This window comes from Cygnus atratus, chromosome Z (genome assembly GCF_013377495.2).
Source record: "Cygnus atratus isolate AKBS03 ecotype Queensland, Australia chromosome Z, CAtr_DNAZoo_HiC_assembly, whole genome shotgun sequence".
Taxonomy (NCBI): domain Eukaryota; kingdom Metazoa; phylum Chordata; class Aves; order Anseriformes; family Anatidae; genus Cygnus; species Cygnus atratus.
The window spans coordinates 12,883,613-12,906,717 of NC_066396.1; the positions used below are offsets into that span (position 1 = coordinate 12,883,613).

Here is a 23,105-nt window from a genome sequence, read left to right on the forward strand (position 1 = left end):
AGCTGTTTTTGGAAAAGGGCAGCATTGCTACCAGCTACGAAACGAGACATTCAACAAAAGATTGGAAAAAAACAATTTAGTAATTGCTCTCTTATACCTCTGTCACAACTATTTCAGTAACAAAGATGTGTGCTGCATCCTACAGTGCTCTCTGTCTTTGACAGCGGTGACCTGCCAAACGAACCCTTTTAATTGCCTCTTACCTGTATCTGAGAGGTTACTTGTGTGTCTGAGCAAGCAAAAGTGCTGTGCTCAGTGAATCAAGCACAGCTACAGATGTACTTTGTAAGTTGCAATGAAAATTCTAAGTAGAATATGTAGCGTAGATGGGAAATAAGGTGTATGAACTACTTAAGTTTTGCAGGTTTTCCCTTTGTTTGTTAAGTTCTCCTGACTGCTTCTTCCAAGCAAAGTTATTTTTTTACATGTTAATTCTGTGTTTGCTTCTAAAGGACAAAAATAATTCAGTAGCGCTCAGTAGGGTCTGAATCTTTCACCTGAAGGGAGAGGCTCATAAAGAGGATATTTATGGTTTACGTTTAGAAAGATGTAAAAGGAACACTAGTAAGCTCCCTGAATAACTGTATTCTCCCAGACAGAAGTTCTAGCTGCTTTATTTTGCAGAGCTGGTGAACATAACTAATCTACTGAGCTATTTCATGTCTAATAGCTCTTAAAAGTTATAAAATACACAATATTTTTTCATGCACAATACAGTTTAATTTTTCAAAGTATAGCACTTACTTGGTTTAGGTGTGGATTATCAGTGACTCGATCTTGTATGACTTCTCTTGTGAAGAGGGGTGCTTCCTCTTTGGCTGCAATAAGCTACCCTTGTTGGTCATCACAACACTTCATAAATACAGTTTGGTTTTCTGTGATTTTTTGAGAAATGTGTTGCCTGAGTGAATAGGCTTTTAAATAGTACTTAAATATTTGTGTATGAAGCTCCTTTTAAAGAGTTCTTAGCTTAAGGCATCTGAATTAAATGTTTAAGATGTTATTTTTAAGTGGAGAACACTGTTTATAAGTACTTTTTAATTTTTATATGTATAAAAATGAACAAATGGGAAAAGTTTCTTGTGTTTAAAAGAAGTAAATGGCTTTAACAGATCAGAATCTTCGTGCTGTTAGGGACCTACTACTCCTTTTCAGGAAATGCTTCGAATGAATCTTCACCCTTTGTATTTGCAATGTAGCAAGAAAAGTCAATATTTCCTGCTAGACGTTCATGTAGTGTAGATCAGGGAAGCTGCACTACCTATAGGTATTTGCTCTCTGCATGTGGCTTCATCTGGGTTTTGGTGATGGACTGTTTTTTTTATATTTATTATTATTGTTGTTGTTATTAAATTTACTGGATTTATTTATTATTATTATGTTTTGGTCTGATTGTGTCAACTCCCATCCCCTGCAAGGAAGTGCTATTAGGGGTGTAAAGCACAATTACGTTTGATGGTAGTTTACCCTGGTAGAAGCACTGCTTGTGCTCCTGCACCAAGGGCCATCTTTCCTTGAACCCACAGACCTCTCATGCTCCGGGTGCTTCCACCACCTTCACTGGTGTTTGCTGCCATTTACTGCGTGCCCTGGCCACGAGCAGCTTGTGGGCAGCAGCTCAGGCATCAGTGTCCTTGTTATTCGTTACAGCAGGGGAGAGCAGGGTATGGTGGAAGGAGCTGCACAGAAAGAAGCTGGTTGCTGGTCTTTTTTTTTTTTTTTTTTTTTTTTTTTTCTAAAGGCAGCTCTATATCCAGAAGCAACTTACAGCTGGCCCAGAGCAGTACTTTTCACTAAGCCTTCTTTCTTTACGGTAGTTATATGTAGTGATTTGAACAGCTACTATTGGAATTGCTTTAGGAAAACCCATTACATTTAAACTGGTTTAGGAATTATATTCGGTAATTTTTATCTCAAACTTCTTAACCTTTCACTTACTTTGTCAGCATCACTCAGAGCCACTTGCTGATGAACCAAACATACAGATGTCATTAACACACTGAACTTCATCTGGATTTGGTTTCTGTATCTACTTTTTTTTTTTTTTTTAAACTATTCTGTATATAATGTGAATTTCCTGGGCTGGTGGGTTTTCACAGGCTTTTATTGTTAATGATGAGTTTTCTGGATTTCTGATCACCCTTTTTCCCCACCCCTCCCACCCCCCCCTTGCTGCCACACGCTCCCAGCCCTAATCTGGTAATTGATGTTAGGTTCCTATCAGGTGGCTTTATAGTTCCTTGAGTTACTATTTTAACCTTAAGACAGCTCTATCAGTGATCAATAACTAATCACTTCTAACGCTGACTTTACAAGGACTGAGTTAGTGGTAAGAACTTTTTTGTGAATGATATTGTGAATGAATGTGTTAGGTTTTTTTCATGTAACTTAAGTGTTAGACAGTGTTTTAGTAACCGTATCTCCTTCCTTAATATATATTAAAGCGTTTAGATCTGGAAACTTTTAACAGAATTGCTATCGTTGTATTAAACTGTAGCTCTGGTTTTGAAACCAGAAGTCTGCCCTCTTGTGGGTTTTGTCTGTATTACTTACTCTGCTCAGGATCTTGAATGAGAACTAGAGGATATTCATTCATTCATGCTCTCTTTCTCTCTGTCCCCTCATTGCTGAATTCCATTTATTTATTTATTTATTTATTTATTTATTTATTTTTCTATAGGGATTAGCTTGTAGACTGATAATTGGGAGAAATTCAGCTATATGTAGTAACAAGAAAAGTAGTTTATTGCAAGGTATTGAAGTTTAAAACAAAATATGAGGCAAGGATTCTTAGATCTATAGTAGCACATTTGCTGATTTAAAAGAAAAGAAAACTCCACTACTCCACTTAAATTATAAAACAGTTAGTATATGAGCTGTGCTGGTTTACTTTTGAGTGTGCAGCTGCAGAAATCAGCTTTAATCGTGGTGCTGTGGTTATATCAATACGATACTGCCCCACATATAAGAAATGAAAACCACTAACTGCATTTTTAGTTAGAATGAAAATATTTAAAAGACTTACTATGTTTCATTTAGTTTCAGTTACTGTATTTAAAGTGTTCTATTTAATAGAATGCTTTTTTAAAAGAAAAATAGAGCCCTACTCTAATATAGCCGTTCTTAAGATTTAATTTTAATTCACCTAATTTTATCTCTAATCTTCTCAGAAATATATTAGGTCAGTCATATATACTTTTTTTTTTTTTAATATAAGGATATAATAAGGAATACTCTGGAGTATGAAGAATGAAATATTTAAACAAACATACTAAATTTCTGAATGCTGAGTTTGGTTATGGAGCTTTCTGCTGAGCCTCTGTGTTACTGTATATAAGCAGACTTTCCCCTTTATTTTGTTTTCTACCACTCTCGTGCATGAACATAGCTAAGCCATGGAAAAACTGGTATTGTTGTTAAGGAGATGAGAACATGTTTCAACCAAGGGGAGCAATTCATAAATGCAGGACTTGAATTTTGTGTGATAACCAGCGGTCAGAGTCCTACAGTTTTGTTTGAGAGTCAGATGCTGCAATATGTAAAAAACAAAATTAAAAAAAGGGGGGGGGGGGGGGGGAAGAAACATACTGAAATAGCACTTTAATTGTGTAGTTTAAAAAAATATATTATCCATAGCATAAGCTTTCAGTTTTACTTTCCTTGCTGTCATGCCTTGGCTTCTTGTTTATATTGTGTATTATGATGATATATTTTCATATATTATTCTTAATATAGGCTGCCCTTTCACTGTTTTCCTTTCACTAAGGAGTTCTTTGTATAACTTTCTTTGTGCTCTGTAGTTTCTTCCTCCCTAGAATGTCTTTTACAGTATCCATTGTTTTATGGAGAATAAGAATCTAGATACGTATATACTGAATATGCAATACTGGATTTGCATACATGTAAATCGGACGTGTATTTCTCTGTTTCAACTGCTACGCTCTTATTCAGTGTTTAAAAGTTTTCTAATGCAGCAGTTCTTTAATTTCCTTAATTCAACCGATACTAATTATGTTCCGTTTTTTCACGTCTAGAGGTAGAACGTCTGTACCACCTGTAAAAGCTACTGTACAAAGATGATAGTGTATAATATTATCTAAATATTGATAAATTTTGATTCTGCTTGACTGATTGTAAGCTGCTATAATGTACTACTTTTATTACTATTTAGTACTATTTAGTACTATTAGTATTATTAATGTACTACTCTCATTATAGTTCAGGAATTAAAAAATAAATAAAACAGAGTTGTTCATCAGTCAAAGCATTAATTGTTGCATGCAGTTCTGCTGGTTTGCATGAAAGAACCTATTTCGTCTTGAGCTGTCAGTTCTTTCTTCCCTAGCTGCTTGGTATTCTGAATTTCTTAAATGAGTGATTTTACTAATGTTCTTGGTGACAACAAATTCTAATATTAAGTTTCACCGGACCTCAGCCTCTAGCTCTGGAATTGAATTCCACCTTTTTGCCAGTTGTATAACAGATGCAATTTTGCTCTCAACACAACAGATGTAATATTTGGACCCAAATATTCCCATGTGGTTTCTTTGTATTGTGTTTGTTGTATAAACTAATCTCATTGCTTAATCCCATCAATCTCTCTTTTTTTGTGTGTGTGTATTCTCATCTGTTTACTCACATCATCACACTTAAAATAGCGTAGTCCTGTAAGAGTCTTCTTGAATCACCATGCTTAGTTCCCTGCTGGTGCAGGCAACCACATCCTGTCCCTTCTGTAACATCTGCGCGATCCATCTTTAAAGTAATGGTATTACTTGTCTATACTGCTGGGAGGAGGCTGTTCCAGAAAGTGGCTGCTCTCATGGTGAGAAGCTCTGTTCCGATTTCCCCCTTGCTTGCATTCATTCCTCCACGTATTGTTGTGTTAGCATTGGCCTTTAGCATTCCTCCTTTTCACCCTCATTTGACTGCCATATAGAGAGCAACCACGTTCCCTCTTGACCTTTGTTTTGTTAGCTAAACAAACTAATCCCTTCTACGTTCCTCTTACAAAGAAAGTTTGCCCTTCTCCTGACCATCCTAGCTTGCTGCGGTCCCAGGTCTGGACCCTGCCAGCTTGGATTTCTTATTGTGTAGCTGCGGAGAAGGCTTCTAATCTGTCTGGTTTGGGAGGAATTTTCCCTATTGAATATCTATATAATTTAACTATTGTGGCAGTAATACTGGGAAAGAACTTGCGTTAATAGTGACTGCCTCCAATGTTTACACTTCCCCAGGCTATCAGGAAGTGAAAGTGATAAGGTTTTTTTTTCCTTGCTTCAGTGTTGCATACAGGGTTTCCAATAATACTACCTACTGTTACGGCTTTAGTCAGTGTTGATATGGTTTCAGTCAGGAGAAACAGATTATCAGACATGGCCTTTCTGTTGTACATAAAATTTAATTTAGAAGTGTTAACAGCTCTCGTGAGTTTGGTGTTGCCGACTCATCATGGAAAAAGTTAGGTTGTAGGTTTGTAGGGATTTTGTTTGTTTGTTTTTTAAAGAATTGCTTATTTATGGAAGTAGGAAACCACTGAAATTCTGTGTATCTTGGTGTTAGTTTCAGGTAAAGAACCTCAACTAGTATTTGAAGCTGCTCTGGGTGCATGAAAGCTGTTTTCTCCTGGTTCAAAACAAAACTCTGAAAACCCAAACCGCAGAGTATATCTGTCTGCAGCAGTTTCCTTAGCTAGATTTTGCACCTGTAATGTACTATATTTTTAATAAACAAATGTATTTTAGTGGTAAAGTATGAGACTGTAGCAGGTGTAGCAAAGGAAGTCAGCTCACTATCAGTTCTGTTTAACCTCAGTGTTGGTATGTTTTTCAAAGAATTCAATTGCATCTAGATAGGGAAACTGAAAAGTTAACTTTGGTGATTTACAAAACTTTCAATAGAAGACTTAAAATATGCAGTTTCCTTCTCTTGCTTGGAATCTGTATGTATTTATTAGCAGGGGTGTCCTGTATATTGATATTGGTGTTGGAATAAGAAAGTAAGAAGAATTATTAAGGAAATGCCAGTATCCTTTTGTTTTGTATGTATAGTGTATATGAGCAAAAATGTTGGTTTGTAAAGTAATAAAAGCAAATCGTGATTTCAGCACCTTTAGTAGGCAACATAAATGCATACGGAAGAATTCTTACTATTTCACTAACTGTTAACACAGATACCTGTCTATAGTAGGTACACATATAAATATATAATCAAGCTCCTTTCCTTTAATTTATTTTGTTTCTCTTTAGGGTGTATCATGCTCAATTTTTGTCATTAGTGTAATAATAGTGGACTGTAATGTGTGATCTTTGTAAACTTTGTAATTTTGCAACTGAAATTGAAATTATGTCTTTTTTTTTTAGTAGTGTAGACTTCAGTGCAATTGGAATCTTTACAGTTAGTGAAAACTGAATAAACAAATACTTACTCTTTAGTTGAATACAAACTGTACCATTTACAGGAAACAAACTATCTGGTTTAGTGGGATGAAGCCTTTTATTTTTGTGGAATGGGGGATACACTTCCAAGCAGCAGTTTTACCAGAGGATGTTTAATATTAAAGACATATTATCAGATTAATTTTGAAATAGATACTTCTTTTAAAATTCACTAAGATTTTCTATTTGTCACATTGTTTCCTTGATTCTTGCATATGTATATTACTGCTTTTATTTTTCGTAGCCATCTCTTGTGTGAAAAATACTTCCTTCTCCAAAATTGAGAAGGGAATATAGCAGCTAATTAGTTAAACTGGTTATGGATTAAGTACTCTCCACTGTATTATGAACCAACAGAAGTTTTGCTACTGATTTTTTGTTTTTTGACTTGTTTTCAAAATAAGGTATAAAATTCATTAACTTTTAATTGTCCGTGTACATTTAATAACCATATATTGACTATTGGTTTAGTGCTGTATATCCTGAGAAAATTTTTTTCTTTTGCCTTATCTTGCATCATTTTTGCCTGCCTTTTGATTGCTTAATGCCATTTGATATTGAAATTCCACATTGTTCTACCTACTCTTAACAAGATGTACTTAGTATACAGCTGAGGTTATGGTCTGCATTTCATTTATATTATTGATTTTTAAAGACTTTTAAGTAAACTAAACATTGTTGTTTGGTTTTGTTTTTTTCTTTTAGTGCTTGGGAGATGGGAAGTAATGATAGCTGGCACCTGAACTAAAATATCTGTGTAGGCACTACCATCCCAGAACTTCAGGATGAATGGGGATATGCCTCATGTTCCCATCACTACTCTTGCAGGGATTGCTAGTCTTACAGACCGTAAGTATTCTTCTTTTCCTCATCTTTGATATATTTCTTTCTACCTTTTCAGCAAATACTTGTATTTTCAAAATAGTAAAAATATTTTATTATATTATTATAAAAATTGCTTTAAAAAAGTAAATGTTTGAAATTAGGTTTGGCATTTAAAGGGTTAATTTTCCCATCATGTGAATTTTAAAAATATATTCAAATAAGATAATGCTATTTTTAACATGTAGTGAATTCTAGATTTAAAAACAAACAAAAAGAAATCAACTTTGAGTAAACCTGATGCTTAAGTTATTCAAAATGTAGTTAATCATTCAGAAACATTTCTGGGTATCCCACAAATAAAAGAAAAACAAAAGAATGATAAAATACCTTTGTAGAACATATATTCAACAAAGAGAGCTGTGAAATATGCTGAATATACTTGAAAAATATTTCCTTAGTTTTGGTCAAGGTATAAAGTTTGATCTACTTAATAGTTGCAAATAGGGGCTGCTAGAATGGAACTAAGCAGCTCAGACTATGAGGCTTCTTCTTTCATAGAATCACAGAATCATAGAATGGTTTGGGTTGGAAGGAACCTTAAAGATACTCTAGTTCCAACTCCCCAGCCATAGGCAGGGATGCCACATGTTCAGCCTATGTATGGAGCAGGTGAGGTTTGTGTGCTGTCTTCAAATACATCAGGAAGACAAAATGCAAGGAAAGGAAAATGACTGTTACCATACTGTTGAAATATGGGAAAGTTTTCTAAGAGAAACTGAAGTTATATAACCAATAATTGAATTTAATTGCCTACAGTTCAAAACAAAAACAATTAAAAAAAAAAAAAAAGAGCAGATGTATTCAAGAAAAAAACACTCTTCTTTGTGTCTTTCTGGTATTCTGAAATGTCAAACTGGAAGAAGATACTAGTTATATATGCATATGCATATATATGTATGTGTATCTGCATCTAACAGTGGGCCGTAAAGATGCAAATCATAAGTTTCTGGGCTAAGGGAAATTTTCCAGCATTAAATACTTGCCTAAAAGGTTCTAAAGAAAGTCAAAATACATCATTGGTAGAAGTCACTGGCCAAACTCCTTGCACAGAAGTTTTTGAAATACTGAACTATCTTGGGTGGATCATCCCTTGTACTAGTTGTGTATGTGCTTTGTTATCTGTAGTATTCATCTGATGTTTAGAAACTCTGGAGTAGGTGAAAAAGAACGGCTTGTCATTGTTTCCCCTTATTTTTGTCTATGTGAAAAGAAGGAAGTGGAATGGACAAGACATGTTGTCCTAAAAATATGGAGGGTGTGATGACTACAGGCGGTAGAATAGGCTCAGTTCACTAGCTGGAATTTATTCTGTAGTAATAAATGAGTATGTTTTGCTGATCTTGTTAATTTTTTCAGGTTTCTGGTACATTCAATGTAATATAGAGAAATTAATAAACGCAATTTTTAATATGCATTTTGTTTGAATTAAAATATGTTTCTAAATACAATAAAGACACATTGCATAGGGGAAAAAATTGGAATCCCTCCCCCTCTTTTTTTTCTTTCAGAATTTCAAAGTATAAACTACAAAGAAAAGTTGAAAGAGTATATTACATCTAGTTTTTTGCTTGTTTGTTTGTTTTTCTGAAACTATTTCTAATTGTTTAGTTAAAACCATTATCTCAGAGCCTTAATCACCCTGGGAAGTCTGGGTCAGCTTGTTTTCTTGTATCCATGAAAGTGACTTATCTTATAGGTTGCTTTTTGTCCTCTTCCGGCTTACTCTTCTCTTGTGTATATAATACTACCAATCATTTGATTAAGGTTTATGATTTGATATACGTCCTTCTTATGCATGTAGAGCTAAGAATCCACTCTGTAAGTGTCGTATGCTCATTTGTAATCTAACTGAAATACTGAGATGGGTCTTTCATTAAACGTATAAATCCTTTTACCAAGATTTGTGTATAGATATTTTGAGTGAATTAACACCGTAATGATCATACCAACCAACAACACTAGCCTTTTCTTGAGAAGGCAACTTGCATAGAAGTGAATACAACAGGAGAAGAATGAACCAGGAGGTTGTACATCTTTGTATGATTGTGTTCTGTGAAATGATTTGGAACTTCTTTCTGTCTTCTAATAACAGTTTTGAACCAGCTGCCTCTTCCATCACCTTTACCTGCTACAACAACAAAAAGCCTACTCTTCAATGGACGGATAGCTGAAGAGGTGAACTGCCTTCTGGCTTGCAGGGATGAAAATCTGGTTTCACAGCTTGTCCACAGTCTCAATCAGGTGTCAACAGATCACATGTATGTATTTTGAACTTAAGCTATATCACATTACTGTCCTTATTCCTTGAGATTAAAATGAATTGGATTGAGAGGGATGTTTGTGAGAATCTGAAGATCAGAACATGCAGTTTGTTTTATTAGGCTTTCTTAGCAGATTAACACTGTGTAAGAGTCAGTTGTTTCAGTCAAGTAGCCCTGAAGGGTAACAGTGTGTTTTTATGGATCTGCTGCTTGTTCCATAATGCTAGTTATGAGCACAAACGGTGGTATTGGCTGTGCAACAGTTACTTATATTCCAGTGTGGTGAATAATGCATATAGACAAATTATATATCTAGTAGTACACAGAAAGAAACTTACTGGTAAGATCCTGATCAGGTGTTGACCTTTAGCATTGTAAGAATTGAATCAGCAAGTGTCCACTTTTTGTTAATGTATACTTTGTTTTGTTCGGTTTTGCGTGTTGTCCTTTGAATTTTCTTATGTTGACAGCACTGTCTTTTTCCTACATATTTCAATAAATTATCTTGAGCAAATGGACATAGTTTTTAAAAGTACCCCAAGCAAACAACAAATGAAAACACTGATGTATTTGTAGAAAATCTATTAGATATTTAATAGTTCAGAGGGAATTCTGTGATGTCAATTTTTGTAATAAAATATACCACCTCAATATTATACATTCGTGTATATCTTTTTTTCACTACCACAATACTTTCTTGATGTTACAGAAATACAAAAGGGGGCATAAGAAACTTTTATAGTATCTTGAAACTGACAGCCATGGATATATGTGCTTAATAACAGAAACTAATTTTGAAGACTGGTAGGAATAGTTTTCCTTCCATTCTTTAAAGAAGAGAAAAAAATAGAGGCAGGGAACAGTGCTTTGCAGACTTGTTTTTTTCCTTTATTTTAGCAGTAAATTATTTTAATTGTTTTGTGGGTTTTTTTGTTTGTTTGTTTTACTTGACCATGGTTTCTTAAAATTTGAAAATGCATTTGCTTCTTTGTTTGCTTACTTCCACAATTGCAGAGAATTGAAAGATAACCTTGGCAGCGATGATCCAGAAGGAGATATACCAGTCTTGCTGCAGGCCATTCTGGCAAGGAATCCTAATGTTTTCAGGGAGAAAAGCATGCAAAACAGATATGGGGTACAAAGTGGTAAGGATTTCTGATTACTTACTGATTGTATTTTATGTTGTTCTGTAAGTTAAAGGGACTGATACTAACAACAAGTACATATGGACTACATCTTTGATGTTTATGCCTTACCTTGTGTCTGATACTGATACAAAGGATGTGTCTTGTCATCTTCAACAAGTGTTTGCATTAGGATAAGCATTGAAATAACTCTACGGGGTATTTTTGTAAAAATAATGTTTAATTTACCCACAGAAACGTAATTATAGGAGGATTGATTGAATTTTATTTTGAAAACATTTTATTTGAATTTCTTTCATGCTAAGTTCAAATATTTGTCTTAGTAACTAAGTGAAGTTGGAAAACTATGCCTTGATCTTACTGAAAATCTGTAAAACTACAGTTTATCTTTGCAGTGAGTGGTAGTTCTTGGGTAAGGATTAAGGTTGAATGAATCATACATAAGTTATTTGCTGGCATTCCTCTTCTCAGCAATTCGTAATGCCATACAGGTTGTAGTGTTTTGACAGCTGATTTCTCTTCTAAGGTGTTTACTGCTGGATAGCAAAGATGGAGAAAGGAAGACACAAAGCAAAGGATTAGTTGGACAGATGATAGTTTTAAATCTGAAGAGATTTTCTCTTGCACCTGAAATGTATTCTTTAAATACTAAAGTATAAAATGAGTGAGAGAATTTCCAGTTTCTGCAGTGTGAGGATAAAGTTTTGCTAGCACTGTAGAAATATAGGAGTTTACAGCAGATGGAAAGTGTGGAGTGTTTTTGTAAGGAGGAAAAAAGAAATAATTAGATGATTTAAGTTCATTCACCTAGCCTACTCAGTAAAAAGCCTTATAATATTTGAAAAGAACTTGCTTAGGACAGAACATGTAATGTTCTTTGTAAGAATGTAGGCATTTTCTTGAATGAAAAAGTTAAGGACTTATATATTATATTAAGGACTATATATTTAGAAGTTCACTGATCCTGAAATTTGAGCTCTGATAACAACCTCCAGATTCTGTGTTCATTGGCAGCCATGGCAAAACATGTTTTTTCCAGTGGTGGGAAGAGTTGTGACTATCCTGATAGTATGCAGAGTGGTACCACAAAGAACATATGCTTGAATCAGTTTTGCACCAGTTTTGTAGGGTAAAATAATTTTTTGCCAATGTGAAAGTAAGACATTGGTTTGGCAATTATTTGTTCCATTAGAAAATTTTGAAAGAGAGGAAACAAAGCTAGTTAATTTTTTCTAACTTTTGTTAATGCTGTGGTTCAGAGAGGGAAATGCTTTTGTAGCTTGATTTAGTAGGGTAGGAATGAGTAATCCTTAAGGAAATAAAAGCACCTCTATCTTTAGTAAATATGCCTTGGCCTATGCTTGAAGGAAGATACTGATATGGAATTAAAAATAATTCAATATGAAGCGTAAAAGAATAATTGATGTTATTTTAATAAAGTTAAAGCGTTTCAGAGAATCAGGGCAGATCAGAATTTTAAAATTCCTTGATTGTTTAGTTGTATTTTACCTAATTCTGAATACATGTGCCAGTGCAAGCATTGCAATTTAAGTCTGAAATCAGAAAACTGGAGAGAAAGGAGGAAGAAGGGAGGCTCATAGACGTAGATAAATGGTTTTGAGAGGAAAAAGGTCTTGGAATAAATGTTTGGAAAAGCTAGGCAAAGTGTTATGTCATTTTCAATGGAAAAAGGCCACACTCTCTTATCCTGAAATAGGTAGGTCTTTAAGCTGAATACCGGCAAGTTTTGGTAGCCTTATTCGCATCAGTATGTCCCATTCAGATCTCCAAGGCGAAAGGAAGCTATGTGCTTGTATCGGGTCAGGAAAGGCTGTTTTTTCTGCTGTTTTGTGAGCAGTTTCGAATCTCTGCATAGTCCTAAGTTATAGAACAATTGGGGGTTTTTTTAGAGATCTTACATAATGCTTTTTACCAGCTAGAAGAATGAATCTTAGACTCTCTTCTAGTATTTCAAGCTCATCTCTTCTGATTTCTTTAATGCCTTCCTTCTGAATATTATTTTTCTGCTCTCTATTGGGTCTAGTGTACAGTAAAGTCAGTGGTAAGTACTGTGGCCCAGTATTTGTAAATTGATAAGGAATTCATAAGTTCCTCATAAGGTCCTCATAGAGAAGCTCTTGAAATATTTGCTGGAGGAGGAGACAGTGAGGTGGACTGAAAACTGGGGTAGTGGTCAATGGTGCAAAGTCTAGTTGGAAGCCAGTCATGAGTGGAGTATCTCAGGGGTCAGTACTGAGTCCAGTCTTGTTTAACATCTTCATGAATGGTCTGGATGATGGGGTAGAGTATACCCTCCGTAAATATGCAGATGACACAAAACCGAGCAGACCACCTTGCAGAGGGACCTCAATAGGCTGGAAGAGGTGGAGCTGACGAACTCATGGAATTCAACAAGGAGAATCACAAAGTCCTGAACCTCAGGAGGAACAACCCCAAACAGTGCATACTGGAGGCCACCCAGCTGGAAAGCAGCTTAGCAGAAAAGGACCTAGGTATCCTGGTGGATACCGAGTTGAACATGAGTCAGTAACGTGCCTTTGTCACTAAGAAGGCTAGTGGTATTCTTGGCTGCATTAGGCAGGCAAGCTATTGCCAACAGGTCGAGAGGTGATCCTTCCCTTTACTCAGTGCCGGGTAAGGCTGCAGCTCAAGTACTGTGTCCACTTCTGCCCTATGCAGTACAAGAGAGACATGGACATACTGGAAAGAGTCTGGTGGAGGGCCACCAAGATAATGAAGGGACTGGAGCACCTCTCCTGTGAGGTGAGGCTGAGAGACTATCAGCCTTGAGAAGATGAGGCTCAAGGGGGATCTCATCAGTGTTTATAAATATGTGAAGGGAGGGTGCGAAGGGGATGAAGCCAGGCTCTTTTCAGCAGTGCCCAGTGCCAGGACAAATGGGCACAAACTGGAACACAGGAGTTTCCACCTGAACATCAGGAAGCGCTTCTGTACTGTGCAGGTAACAGAACACTGACATAGGTTGCCCAGAGAGCTTGTGGTGTTCTCTGTCCTTGGAGATCTTCAAAAGCTGCCTGAGGACACAGACCTCAGCAACCTGCTGTAGGTGACCCTGCTTGAGCAGGGGGCAGATGGCCTCCAGAGGCACCTTCCAACCTCAACCCTTCTGTGATTCTGTGAACAGCACAAGAACGAGGTATTATGTGGACACTTCTTTGTTTTGGTCTCCTGTCCAATTTTCCCTCTCAACACTTTGTCTCTGTCTTTTGGCAGAGATACGTGTTGGAAGGTAAACTGAAATAATGTTTTGCTAACGCTTAGTATTCATAGCGTAGCTTAGGGTTCAGAAAGGTCTTAAAATTCACTTAAAACTGTTTACCACAACTTGTGCACTTTTTTTGGATAAAAATTTTGTGCTTCTATCCAAAAGTGTCGTTTACTTAGATTATTTTCCATTTATACAAGAATGCAAGTTCATGTGTGCCTATAAAAGGGAAGAACATTGCAGATGTACACTTTCAAATGAGCATCTGTCTTACTGAAAAATCACCTGTAGCTCAGCAGTCCTAGCTTAAACATACGTGATGCTGTAATACACTTGAATCATAGATCACAGACTTTTTCTGTGACCTTGAGCTGCATTTTTATGTAGTGCATTCTTTGGCATTTAGTAGGAATGCTGAAATGGAATTGTGTATTGCTCTTCTCCAAGCCAAAAATAAATTAAAAAATAGTCAAAATCGGGAGTATATATTAAGAAAACTTATTAGAGGAGTGTTTTTAATGGGATAATGTTTTCTTAGAATCAAACACTACCAACTTCCAAAATTGAAGTTGCAGTTAAAAGAAATTTTAAAATATTTTAGGTATGCACATACACAGTGCAGCCATAAATCTGCTACATAGTGATATGACAAGAACTTAAATACATACAAGATATTTTAGAATTAATGGCCATAGACTACTTTCAGATCCTTTTTAGTCTAAATTTTTGGGGCTTATTTTTATGCCGGCCTCATTTTCATCATTACTTCATTACTTTGGAAAGACTTTTTTTTTTTTTTTTTTTTTAAGTTGTCTAGATTGCATCCCCCTCATGCCACCACCCTTTTATTTCTCCTCCACCCTTCCTTGTCGCCCTTCACCCCAGCTCCTGATAGAGAAGTGAGAACTGTCTGCCACAGAATAACCTGTAGCTTTTTCTTTTAAATTACTTGTTTAAAAAAAAAAAAATCTTTCAAACCAATGCATGTCACATCTGTGGTTCAAAATGTTTTCTAAATTTAGGGAGGAGAAACCAAATATGTTTTTAAAGTATTTTAAAAGCACATCCTTTGCTTTAAACCTAAAATGAACCTTCATCTGTATAGTTTATATAAAATGGCATGGTATCTGTTTAGTTTTAATATGGGCACGTTCTGTCAGCTTTCTGTGTATGAATTTTAATCACAGAATCACAGAATGGTTTGGGTTGGAAGGGACCTTAAAGACCATCTAGCTCCAACCCCTTGCCATGGGCAGGGAAACCTCTCACCAGACCAGGTTGCCCAAAGCCCCATCCAGCCTGGCCTTGAGCACTTCCAGGGATTTGGGCATCCACAGCTTTTCTGGGCAGCCTGTGCCAGGGCCTCACCACACTCATAGTTAAGGGTTAGTAGTTTCACCAAAAAAAAAAAAAAAAAATGTAACTAGCTGATGAGTATCCTAACCTCTGGTTAGAGCGTCTCCAACATGTGAACCTGTGGAGCACGTGGACTCAGGGAACTTCCTGTAGCAAGAAAAACACTGTACAAGAAGTGGCTGGGGGACGGATGACTTGCAAGCGCATCTCTGTGTTTTTTACCTGTGGGTGGGAGGTTCCTTGCCACCTGCCTCTGTGCGAGGCAACCACTGTCCATTGAAGCAAACTTCGCAGGAGTTGATGTGTCCCCTTCTTTTACTCAGGACAATGAAATGACCTTTTCAGTGACATATGGAGGTCTCTGATTTTTTCAGGACAACTAGGGACTTTCACTCCTATTCTGGGATAGTTTGTGTGTGTTAATCTGGTTGGAATGCATCACTTTACACCTACTGGGAAGGTAGTAACAGCTGCATTCCTGGGGGATTATCACATCTCTACTGGTAAAACGGGGAAAAGAGGGTGACAGGGAGGATTTCTGAAACAAGTTTTTCGTGTGCAAATATTGCAATAATTGAAATCAGTGATAGTAATTCAAGGATTGATGAAGGCACTCTGAATTGTGGACTACTGTCAGCCTTCCGTTGGTCATTTGCTCTTCCCAAGCTGCAATTTGCACATGGATTTTGATGCTGTTTAGCTATGAGACATTTGATTTTGTCATTAAAATCACCTGGTTGAAAGTCGTGTAAATTTATTTGTACTTGCACCATTACAACTTCCGGAGTCACAGAATCACAGAATGATAGGGATTGGAAGGGACCTTGAAAGATCATCTAGTCCAGTCCCCCTGCTGGAGCAGGAACACCTAGATCAGGTCACACAGGAACGTGTCCAGGTGGGTTTTCAATGTCTCCAGAGAAGGAGACTCCACAACCCCCCTGGGCAGCCTGTTACAGTGCTCTGTCACCCTCACCGTGAAGAAGGTCCTTCTCATATTTAAGTGGAACCTCCTGTGTTCCAGCTTGCACCCATTGCCCCTTGTTGTATCATTGGATGTCACCGAGAAGAGCCTGGCTCCATTCTCCTGACACTTGCCTTTTACATATTTACAAACATTAATAAGGTCACCCCTCAGTCTCCTCTTCTCCAAGCTAAAGAGACCCAGCTCCCTCAGCCTTTCCTCATAAAGGAGATGCTCCACTGCCTTAATCATCCTTGTGGCTCTCCACTGGACTCTCTCAAGCAGTTCCCTGTCCTTCTTGAACTGAGGTGCCCTGAACTGGACACAATATGTCATGTGGTTGTTAGCAAATTCTTTATACCTACATTGAAAAATGGGAAGGAAAAAAAAAATTTGATTTAGTATCTCCATAATAAAGATGCGGGTTAGTTTCAAGCACTGCAATACTTGTGATCTGCCAGGTAGTACAACTCCTGAATTTCCAGAATGTGACCATAAAACTCTATAGTCTCTGGGAGTCTACAGGTGAAACTTTGGCTCTGCTCTGCTGCCTATCCTTGTACCCTTTCTCTGCCAGTGCCTGAGGAAGGCCTGCACCTGCCCCCTGCTTCGTAATGTAATGTGGTCAGTTCTGGGCCCCTCAGTATGTGTACATGTTCTGGGCCCTGGAACATGTCCAGAGAAGGGCTATGAAGCTGGTGAAGGGCCTGGAACACAAGTCCTGTGAGGAGCGGCTGAGGGAACTGGGGTTGTTCAGTCTGAAAAAGGGGAGGCTCAGGGGAGACCTTATTGCTCTCTACAGCTACCTGAAAGGAAGGTGTGGGGAGCTGGGGGTCGGCCTCTTCTCACAGGTAACTAGTGATAGGACCAGAGGGAATGGCCTCAAGTTGTGCCAGGGGAGGTTCAGGTTGGAAATGAGGAGACATTTCTTCTCAGAAAGAGCAGTCAGGCATTGGAATGGGTTGCCCAGGGAAGTGGTGGAGTCACCGTCCCTGGCGGTGTTTAAGGAGAGGTTGGACGTGGTGCTTAGGGACGTGGTTTAGTGGGTGACATTGGTAGTAGGGTGCTGGTTGGACCAGATGATCTTGGAGGTCTTTTCCAACCTTAATGATTCTATGATTCTGTGATAAAATTTTTCAGCACCTTCTTTGATAATATTCTTTCTAAGTGTACTGGAGGTGGAATAGAAAGATTTTCTTCCTGGGTAGAAAGAAACCACTTGGGCATTACGGAAGACAAGGTATCTTGTACGAGTCTGCAAGTGGTGCACTGCAGTTGAAAGTTAGCTCTCTTTTCTCAAAAAAATGTGACATAAGTTTTCTGTGTCCTCCTGACTTGTGAAGCTCCCAAATCTTTTACTCATTGGCACAATCGATACCTACACACTAGTCTGGGATGTGAGTATATGTCCTGTTATAAGATGTTTCTAATTACTAGCAGGTTTGCCTTAGGAAGCTTAAAAAACTTAAGAGGAATAAAGCCTTGTTGAAATTTATAACTGAATTAACACTGCTTTAGGGAGTGCTTTTCTGTATCATGGTGTAAAACAGACGTCTTACTTTAGACTTTTTATTTTTTTCTAACAGTTAAAGATATTAACATCTACTCACAAAGTTACCAATCTCTTTGTATATAATCATTTCTGATATGAGAGACTTATTTGATTAAATAGGAAATGCATATAAAGTAACACTGATTTCTTCTTTTTAATAGGGATTATGATGTCGCAGTTTAGTATTTCTCAGAATTCCATGCGTGGTAGTCCTGCATCTTCCAATTATCAACAAACCACTATCTCACATAGTCCTTCCAGGTAATTCAATGTTTTAAATGGGGAGAGGGAGGGGCGGCAAAATTCAAATGCTTTCTACGATGACAGTCAATTCTTGTTGCAAGTATGTGAGTGGAAGTAAGAAGATCAGGATCAAGATAAATCTTGCATTTATCTGACAGCAGGCTGAGTTTCTACTGCTGTAGAAGTCAAATATAGCACTTACTCGCTTTTTTTTCCAGTTAAATAATGTTTGTATTATAAAGAGAGGTTGTGATTCCATATGTCATGTGATTCCATATGTCCATGTCTTCTCATAATTTTGGCAGACTTTCTTACCTGTGTAAGGTGTCCATCTGCCTCCTCCCACCCCTCTAGTTCTCTGTGGCAGATTGGCATGTATGAATATGTGTCTCTTATGTACTAGTGTGACAGGAGGGTAGGAAAGAAGACTTGTTAAAGCATGGAGTGCTGCTTTAACAGTTACACAAAAGGCCACACATAGGAGGGCAGGCCCAGTAGCTTGACCAACATTTTCCTCTTCAACTTTCAACTTCTTTTCAGCCAGTAGGATGTACCTATAACCTAGGTCTCTATGAATATAATAAAGTACTCTGGACTAAAAACTGAGTTTTAGTCCCATTACTGGGTGTTAATAGATTTAATCTGCAGTTATTAGACATCATTATTAAAATAAACTTTTATTTCACATTTCACTTCAAGTTAGTGTAATAATTGTTTTGGCAAATAAAACACTTTGTACAAAACTCACAACACTGTCAAGTGGTGTTTTGTTTTTACTTTTAGTTTTATATCTAAAATTGATATCGAAGAAGGTTTTATGAATTGTGGATATTACAATGTGCTATGTCTTCTCAAAATCCTTGCAAAATCCTTGCTTTTAATATTTTGCTGTTTCCTTCTGTGGAAGCATACCTTCATAAGTGCTATCTTAGAATTCAGAACATGTATTTATTCTATTTTTATTTTAAAAACTGATACAAGAAAGTATGTAAGTTGTAACATACATTATTGTCACAAGCCTGTTGGATTTTTATGGCATCCTATCTTTAAGATCAGTTGAAGATAAAGGCGATGAAAGAATAAGTTGGGTTCAGTGGACTTTGTGTCAGGTTCTACGTATCTGCCCATTGCATTCCTATATGTTGGTGTTATTGTCATGTTAGATACAGTTCTTCTGAAATCTTACTGGAAAAATCACATAGATGGCTCCTTGTTAGTCCTAGCAAGCTTGTTGTTATTTGATAATTAAACCTGAGCTGTCATTTTCATTCAAGCTTCTAATAATGTGGAACTAACTTTTGGAAATAGCATACCTTATTTTAGTAAATATTTATAACTTGCGTTGTTGTTTCCTTTCACTAGGTGGAGATCTTCTGAATGCTTTTTATTCTTTTCTTTCCTTTTACTAATACAATACCTAAGCCGTGGCTCATAAGTAGCAACTGAAGTTGGGAAGGCATTGGTAGAATTAAATGCTACTTTTGAAGGGGGTTCTTGATTGCTTCAGAATTTTATGTCTTTTCCAGAATTTATAATGTTCCAGAGGTATAATATTTCAAAAGGAATAATAAGGTTGTCTAAATTTGCTTTTACAACTTCTGAAAACTTTTCAACTTTTATTTTTAGCCGGTTTGTGCCACCACAGACAAGCTCTGGTAACAGATTTTTGGCACAACAGAACAGTCCAGTGCCTAGTCCATATGCTCCTCAAAGTCCTGCAGGATACATGCCATATTCACATCCTCCAACTTATACACCACATCCTCAGTTGCAGCAAGGTAAGTATGTGATGTTTGTTATATTCTACTATATCACGTCAGTTTTACCTTCATGTGCACCTTTCATGGCTTTTAATCTCTGTGAAGGAGTCACATGCTTAATTCAAATCTTTGCGTTGATAGAGGTTTGTTGTGGTTTTGTTTGTTTGTTTGTTTTTTAATTTAGCTTTGTTAACCTAACTGTGTGGAGTATCATAGAGTCATAGAATATCCTGATTTGGAAGGGCACCACAAGGATCACCAAGTCCAGCTCCTGGCTCCACACAGGACCACCCAAAAATCAAACCATATGTCTGAGAGCATTGTCCAAACAGTTCTTGGACTCCAGCAGGCTCGGTGCTGTCACAGCTTACCAGGGCAGCCTGTTCCAGTGCCCGACCACACTCCTGGTGCAGAACCTTTTCCTGATATCCAGCATGAACCTCCCATGTCACAGCTTTATGCTATTCCCTCGGGTCCTATTGCTGGTCAGCAGAGAGAAGAGATCAGTGCCTGCACCTCTGCTCCCCCTCATGAGAAAGCTGTAGGCTGCAATGAGGTCACCAATCAGTCTCCTTTAAGAGTTACAGTATATTAAAAAAAAAAAAAAAAAGAGGGGGGAAGAAAAAAACCTAAAACATATCTTGAGATGTTGCTCCCCTATGTACAGCTATTTTGCGCAGTTATCATGTATGTATGACAACAGAAAATCAGAACAAACCAAAAAAAATTTTGATAGCTATAGCCATCATTTATCTGTACTAGCAAAAACCTCATTTGTGCTAGTGTAATTAAGTTTTGCTGCCAGCTTATCTAGCCTTACCAAACCTTTGTAATATGGACTAGACTAATACTCAGTTGGCTAGAATTATGCTCAGAGTATACAGTAACTGTCAAAGATGACCTTCAGAATAAATGGATTTCTGTGTTCTCCCCTTTTCTAAATACAATCTTGAACAGCATGAACACTGTTAAATATCTAGTCATTTTTTTTGTTGTTAAGTAGAATTCTCATTAGATTCTTCTAAATAATCTGTTTTAAAGTTTAGTGGTGCGCTTGGAATATTTACATATATATATATATATATATATGCTTGTGTATATACGAATATCACTGTTCTGTATGCAGTGTTGCATGTCTCATTAAAACCTTGGAAGTTTTGTATACTAAAGGTACTGAATACAAATTATATAGAAGAAAATAAAGTTTGTTATAGTCTTTAAGAAACTGATACTGACGGTAATTAGGATAGATGTGGAGAGAGCCTGACTAATTGTACATGGAATTTAGATTTTGAGTCCTCTTGAAAATTCAGATCTTAGGTATTTGATTTTATTCAAGGTATTTATGGCAAAAGGATTAAATCAAGTAAAAATTATTCTTCTTCAGATTCCAGACCTCTTGTATCCAACTCACTAATATCCACAATTATGTTGCTTTTTTGTGAAACCTTTAAGAGTTAATGAGAGTATGTTTGTATCAGTATAATTATTTACATTTTTTATATTTCAGCCTCAGTGTCCAGTCCCATTGTCACAGCTGGGATGAGGAATCTCCATGAAAATAAAGTTTCAAGTCAGTTGTCTGGAAATTCAGCTAATCATCATGCTGATAATTCTAGACATGGCTCAAATGAAGACTACCTACAGATGGTGCACAGACTAAGCAGTGATGTATGTTCCCTAAATTGATTTATTTTGATAAAGCAAATGTGTTAATCTGCTTTAAGAGTCAGATATTTTACTGTGCTGTTGTTGATGTATAAAACTGCTGAAAACATTTTTAAGTTTCAGACATGTCCGGTCAACTGTGCAACTTCAACATGTGAGGCTTTATTTTATTTGGAAGATACCTGTTTCCTTTAGAACAGTTTTTAACATTAATTCTGTTGAAATTATGAAAGTAAGTTATCTTTTATATATGCGAGTTTAACACATAAAAAATTTAAAGAAACGGTAGAATGTTGCTACATTTACTCTACATCAATATATTGATGCAAACAATACTGGATTCTAGATAGGTGCATAGTTGATATGTCTCTCTGAAAACACCTGTAATTCTCAATTAGATTTGACGTATTTGAATAACGTGTTGGGTAGCATTGTAGTGTTGCCAATGGCAAGAGTTCCTATGGACATTTTTTCTTACTGGTCTGCACGTGTTTTATGGTGGTCTGGTTTCTTTTAAAGAAATTTTCCCTTAGTGACTATAGTTTTTGCAGCAGAAATTCTTTCAGAAATCTTGAATGCGAACTTCTCCCACAGTTTTTGTTGTTGTTGTTTAAACTATTGATTAATTTTCATCTTAATGAGAATCTCATCCTGCAGATGAAGCTTGATGGGGGGTTCTTCTTTACAAGCTTGACACAATCCCTTATCATCTCTTAAGGGGAAAGCACTGAAGTTTTTGACCATCTGTCTTAACAGTGTGGTCACAATGATGCCTACAGCAGTAGGCATAGCAGTAGTTAAAAGGCTTCATCAAAAGTTAGTGGCAAATAGCCCCCCCTTAAAGTGTTTTCTTTAGCTTAAAAAAACTGTGGGTAACTCTGAGAGGATCACTAGTTTTATTAGACTTTATTTTATTTTAAAGAGAATTATTATGCTGAATAAAATTATTAGCTAGGAAGTAGTATTTGAAACAAAATAATTTTGTATTGAAGGAATTTATCATAATACACAATTTCAGATGTTTTTTTCCCCAGTCCTTGTTTCAGCAGTGCAAATTCTTATAAATAGGAAGCTGTTCTTGGCATTAAGTATGCATATATTCCCTAACTGTGTTAAAGGTACCCTATCAACAGAATCTTGCTTTTAAGACAAGATTTTTGGAAAACTTTATTATTAGGATAATTTATTTTAGTGTTTACATTTCAAGATATTTAAAAACGTTCACTAATTTTGTCATTCAAACAATGCAGCCTCATCCAAGTTCAAGAGAACTTAGAAATGAAACTCATTCAGAATTTACAGGCTGTGAAAACGTGAAACATACCATCATTGTTCAGTTTAATTGGTGAAATGCTAAAGGTAAAAAGCAGTAAGTCTCTCAGCACCTGCCACCTGCTGAGAAGAAGGTGAGGTTTGCAAGGTATTTGGGGGGATGGTGGTGGTTCTGAGGGGGTTTCTGGGCCTCAGCACCCTCATGCTGTGTGTGAGGAGTGACTGTCTGGCAGGCAGCAGATCTCAAGAGAGAGGCAGGTGAGAGCTGGGCACTGCCAGTTGCTTCCCCTGCTCGTTCAAACCAGGTGAGGCACA

General features: G+C 36.8%; 1 protein-coding gene across 7 annotated transcripts in view; it reads left to right on the plus strand.

Annotated features, from left to right (window-relative positions):
• Nucleotides 1–23,105, plus strand: part of NIPBL (NIPBL cohesin loading factor) — a 166,613-nt gene that overhangs the window by 50,235 nt on the left and 93,273 nt on the right. For all 7 annotated transcript variants that reach the window (XM_035563746.2, XM_035563750.2, XM_035563749.2 and 4 more), the window contains exons 2-7: nucleotides 7,143–7,286; nucleotides 9,415–9,580; nucleotides 10,598–10,728; nucleotides 18,009–18,108; nucleotides 19,717–19,868; nucleotides 21,361–21,521. In XM_035563746.2, the coding sequence (XP_035419639.1) occupies nucleotides 7,223–7,286; nucleotides 9,415–9,580; nucleotides 10,598–10,728; nucleotides 18,009–18,108; nucleotides 19,717–19,868; nucleotides 21,361–21,521 (774 nt within the window). In that variant the 5' untranslated portion in view covers nucleotides 7,143–7,222. The remainder of the gene's footprint in view (nucleotides 1–7,142; nucleotides 7,287–9,414; nucleotides 9,581–10,597; nucleotides 10,729–18,008; nucleotides 18,109–19,716; nucleotides 19,869–21,360; nucleotides 21,522–23,105) is intronic.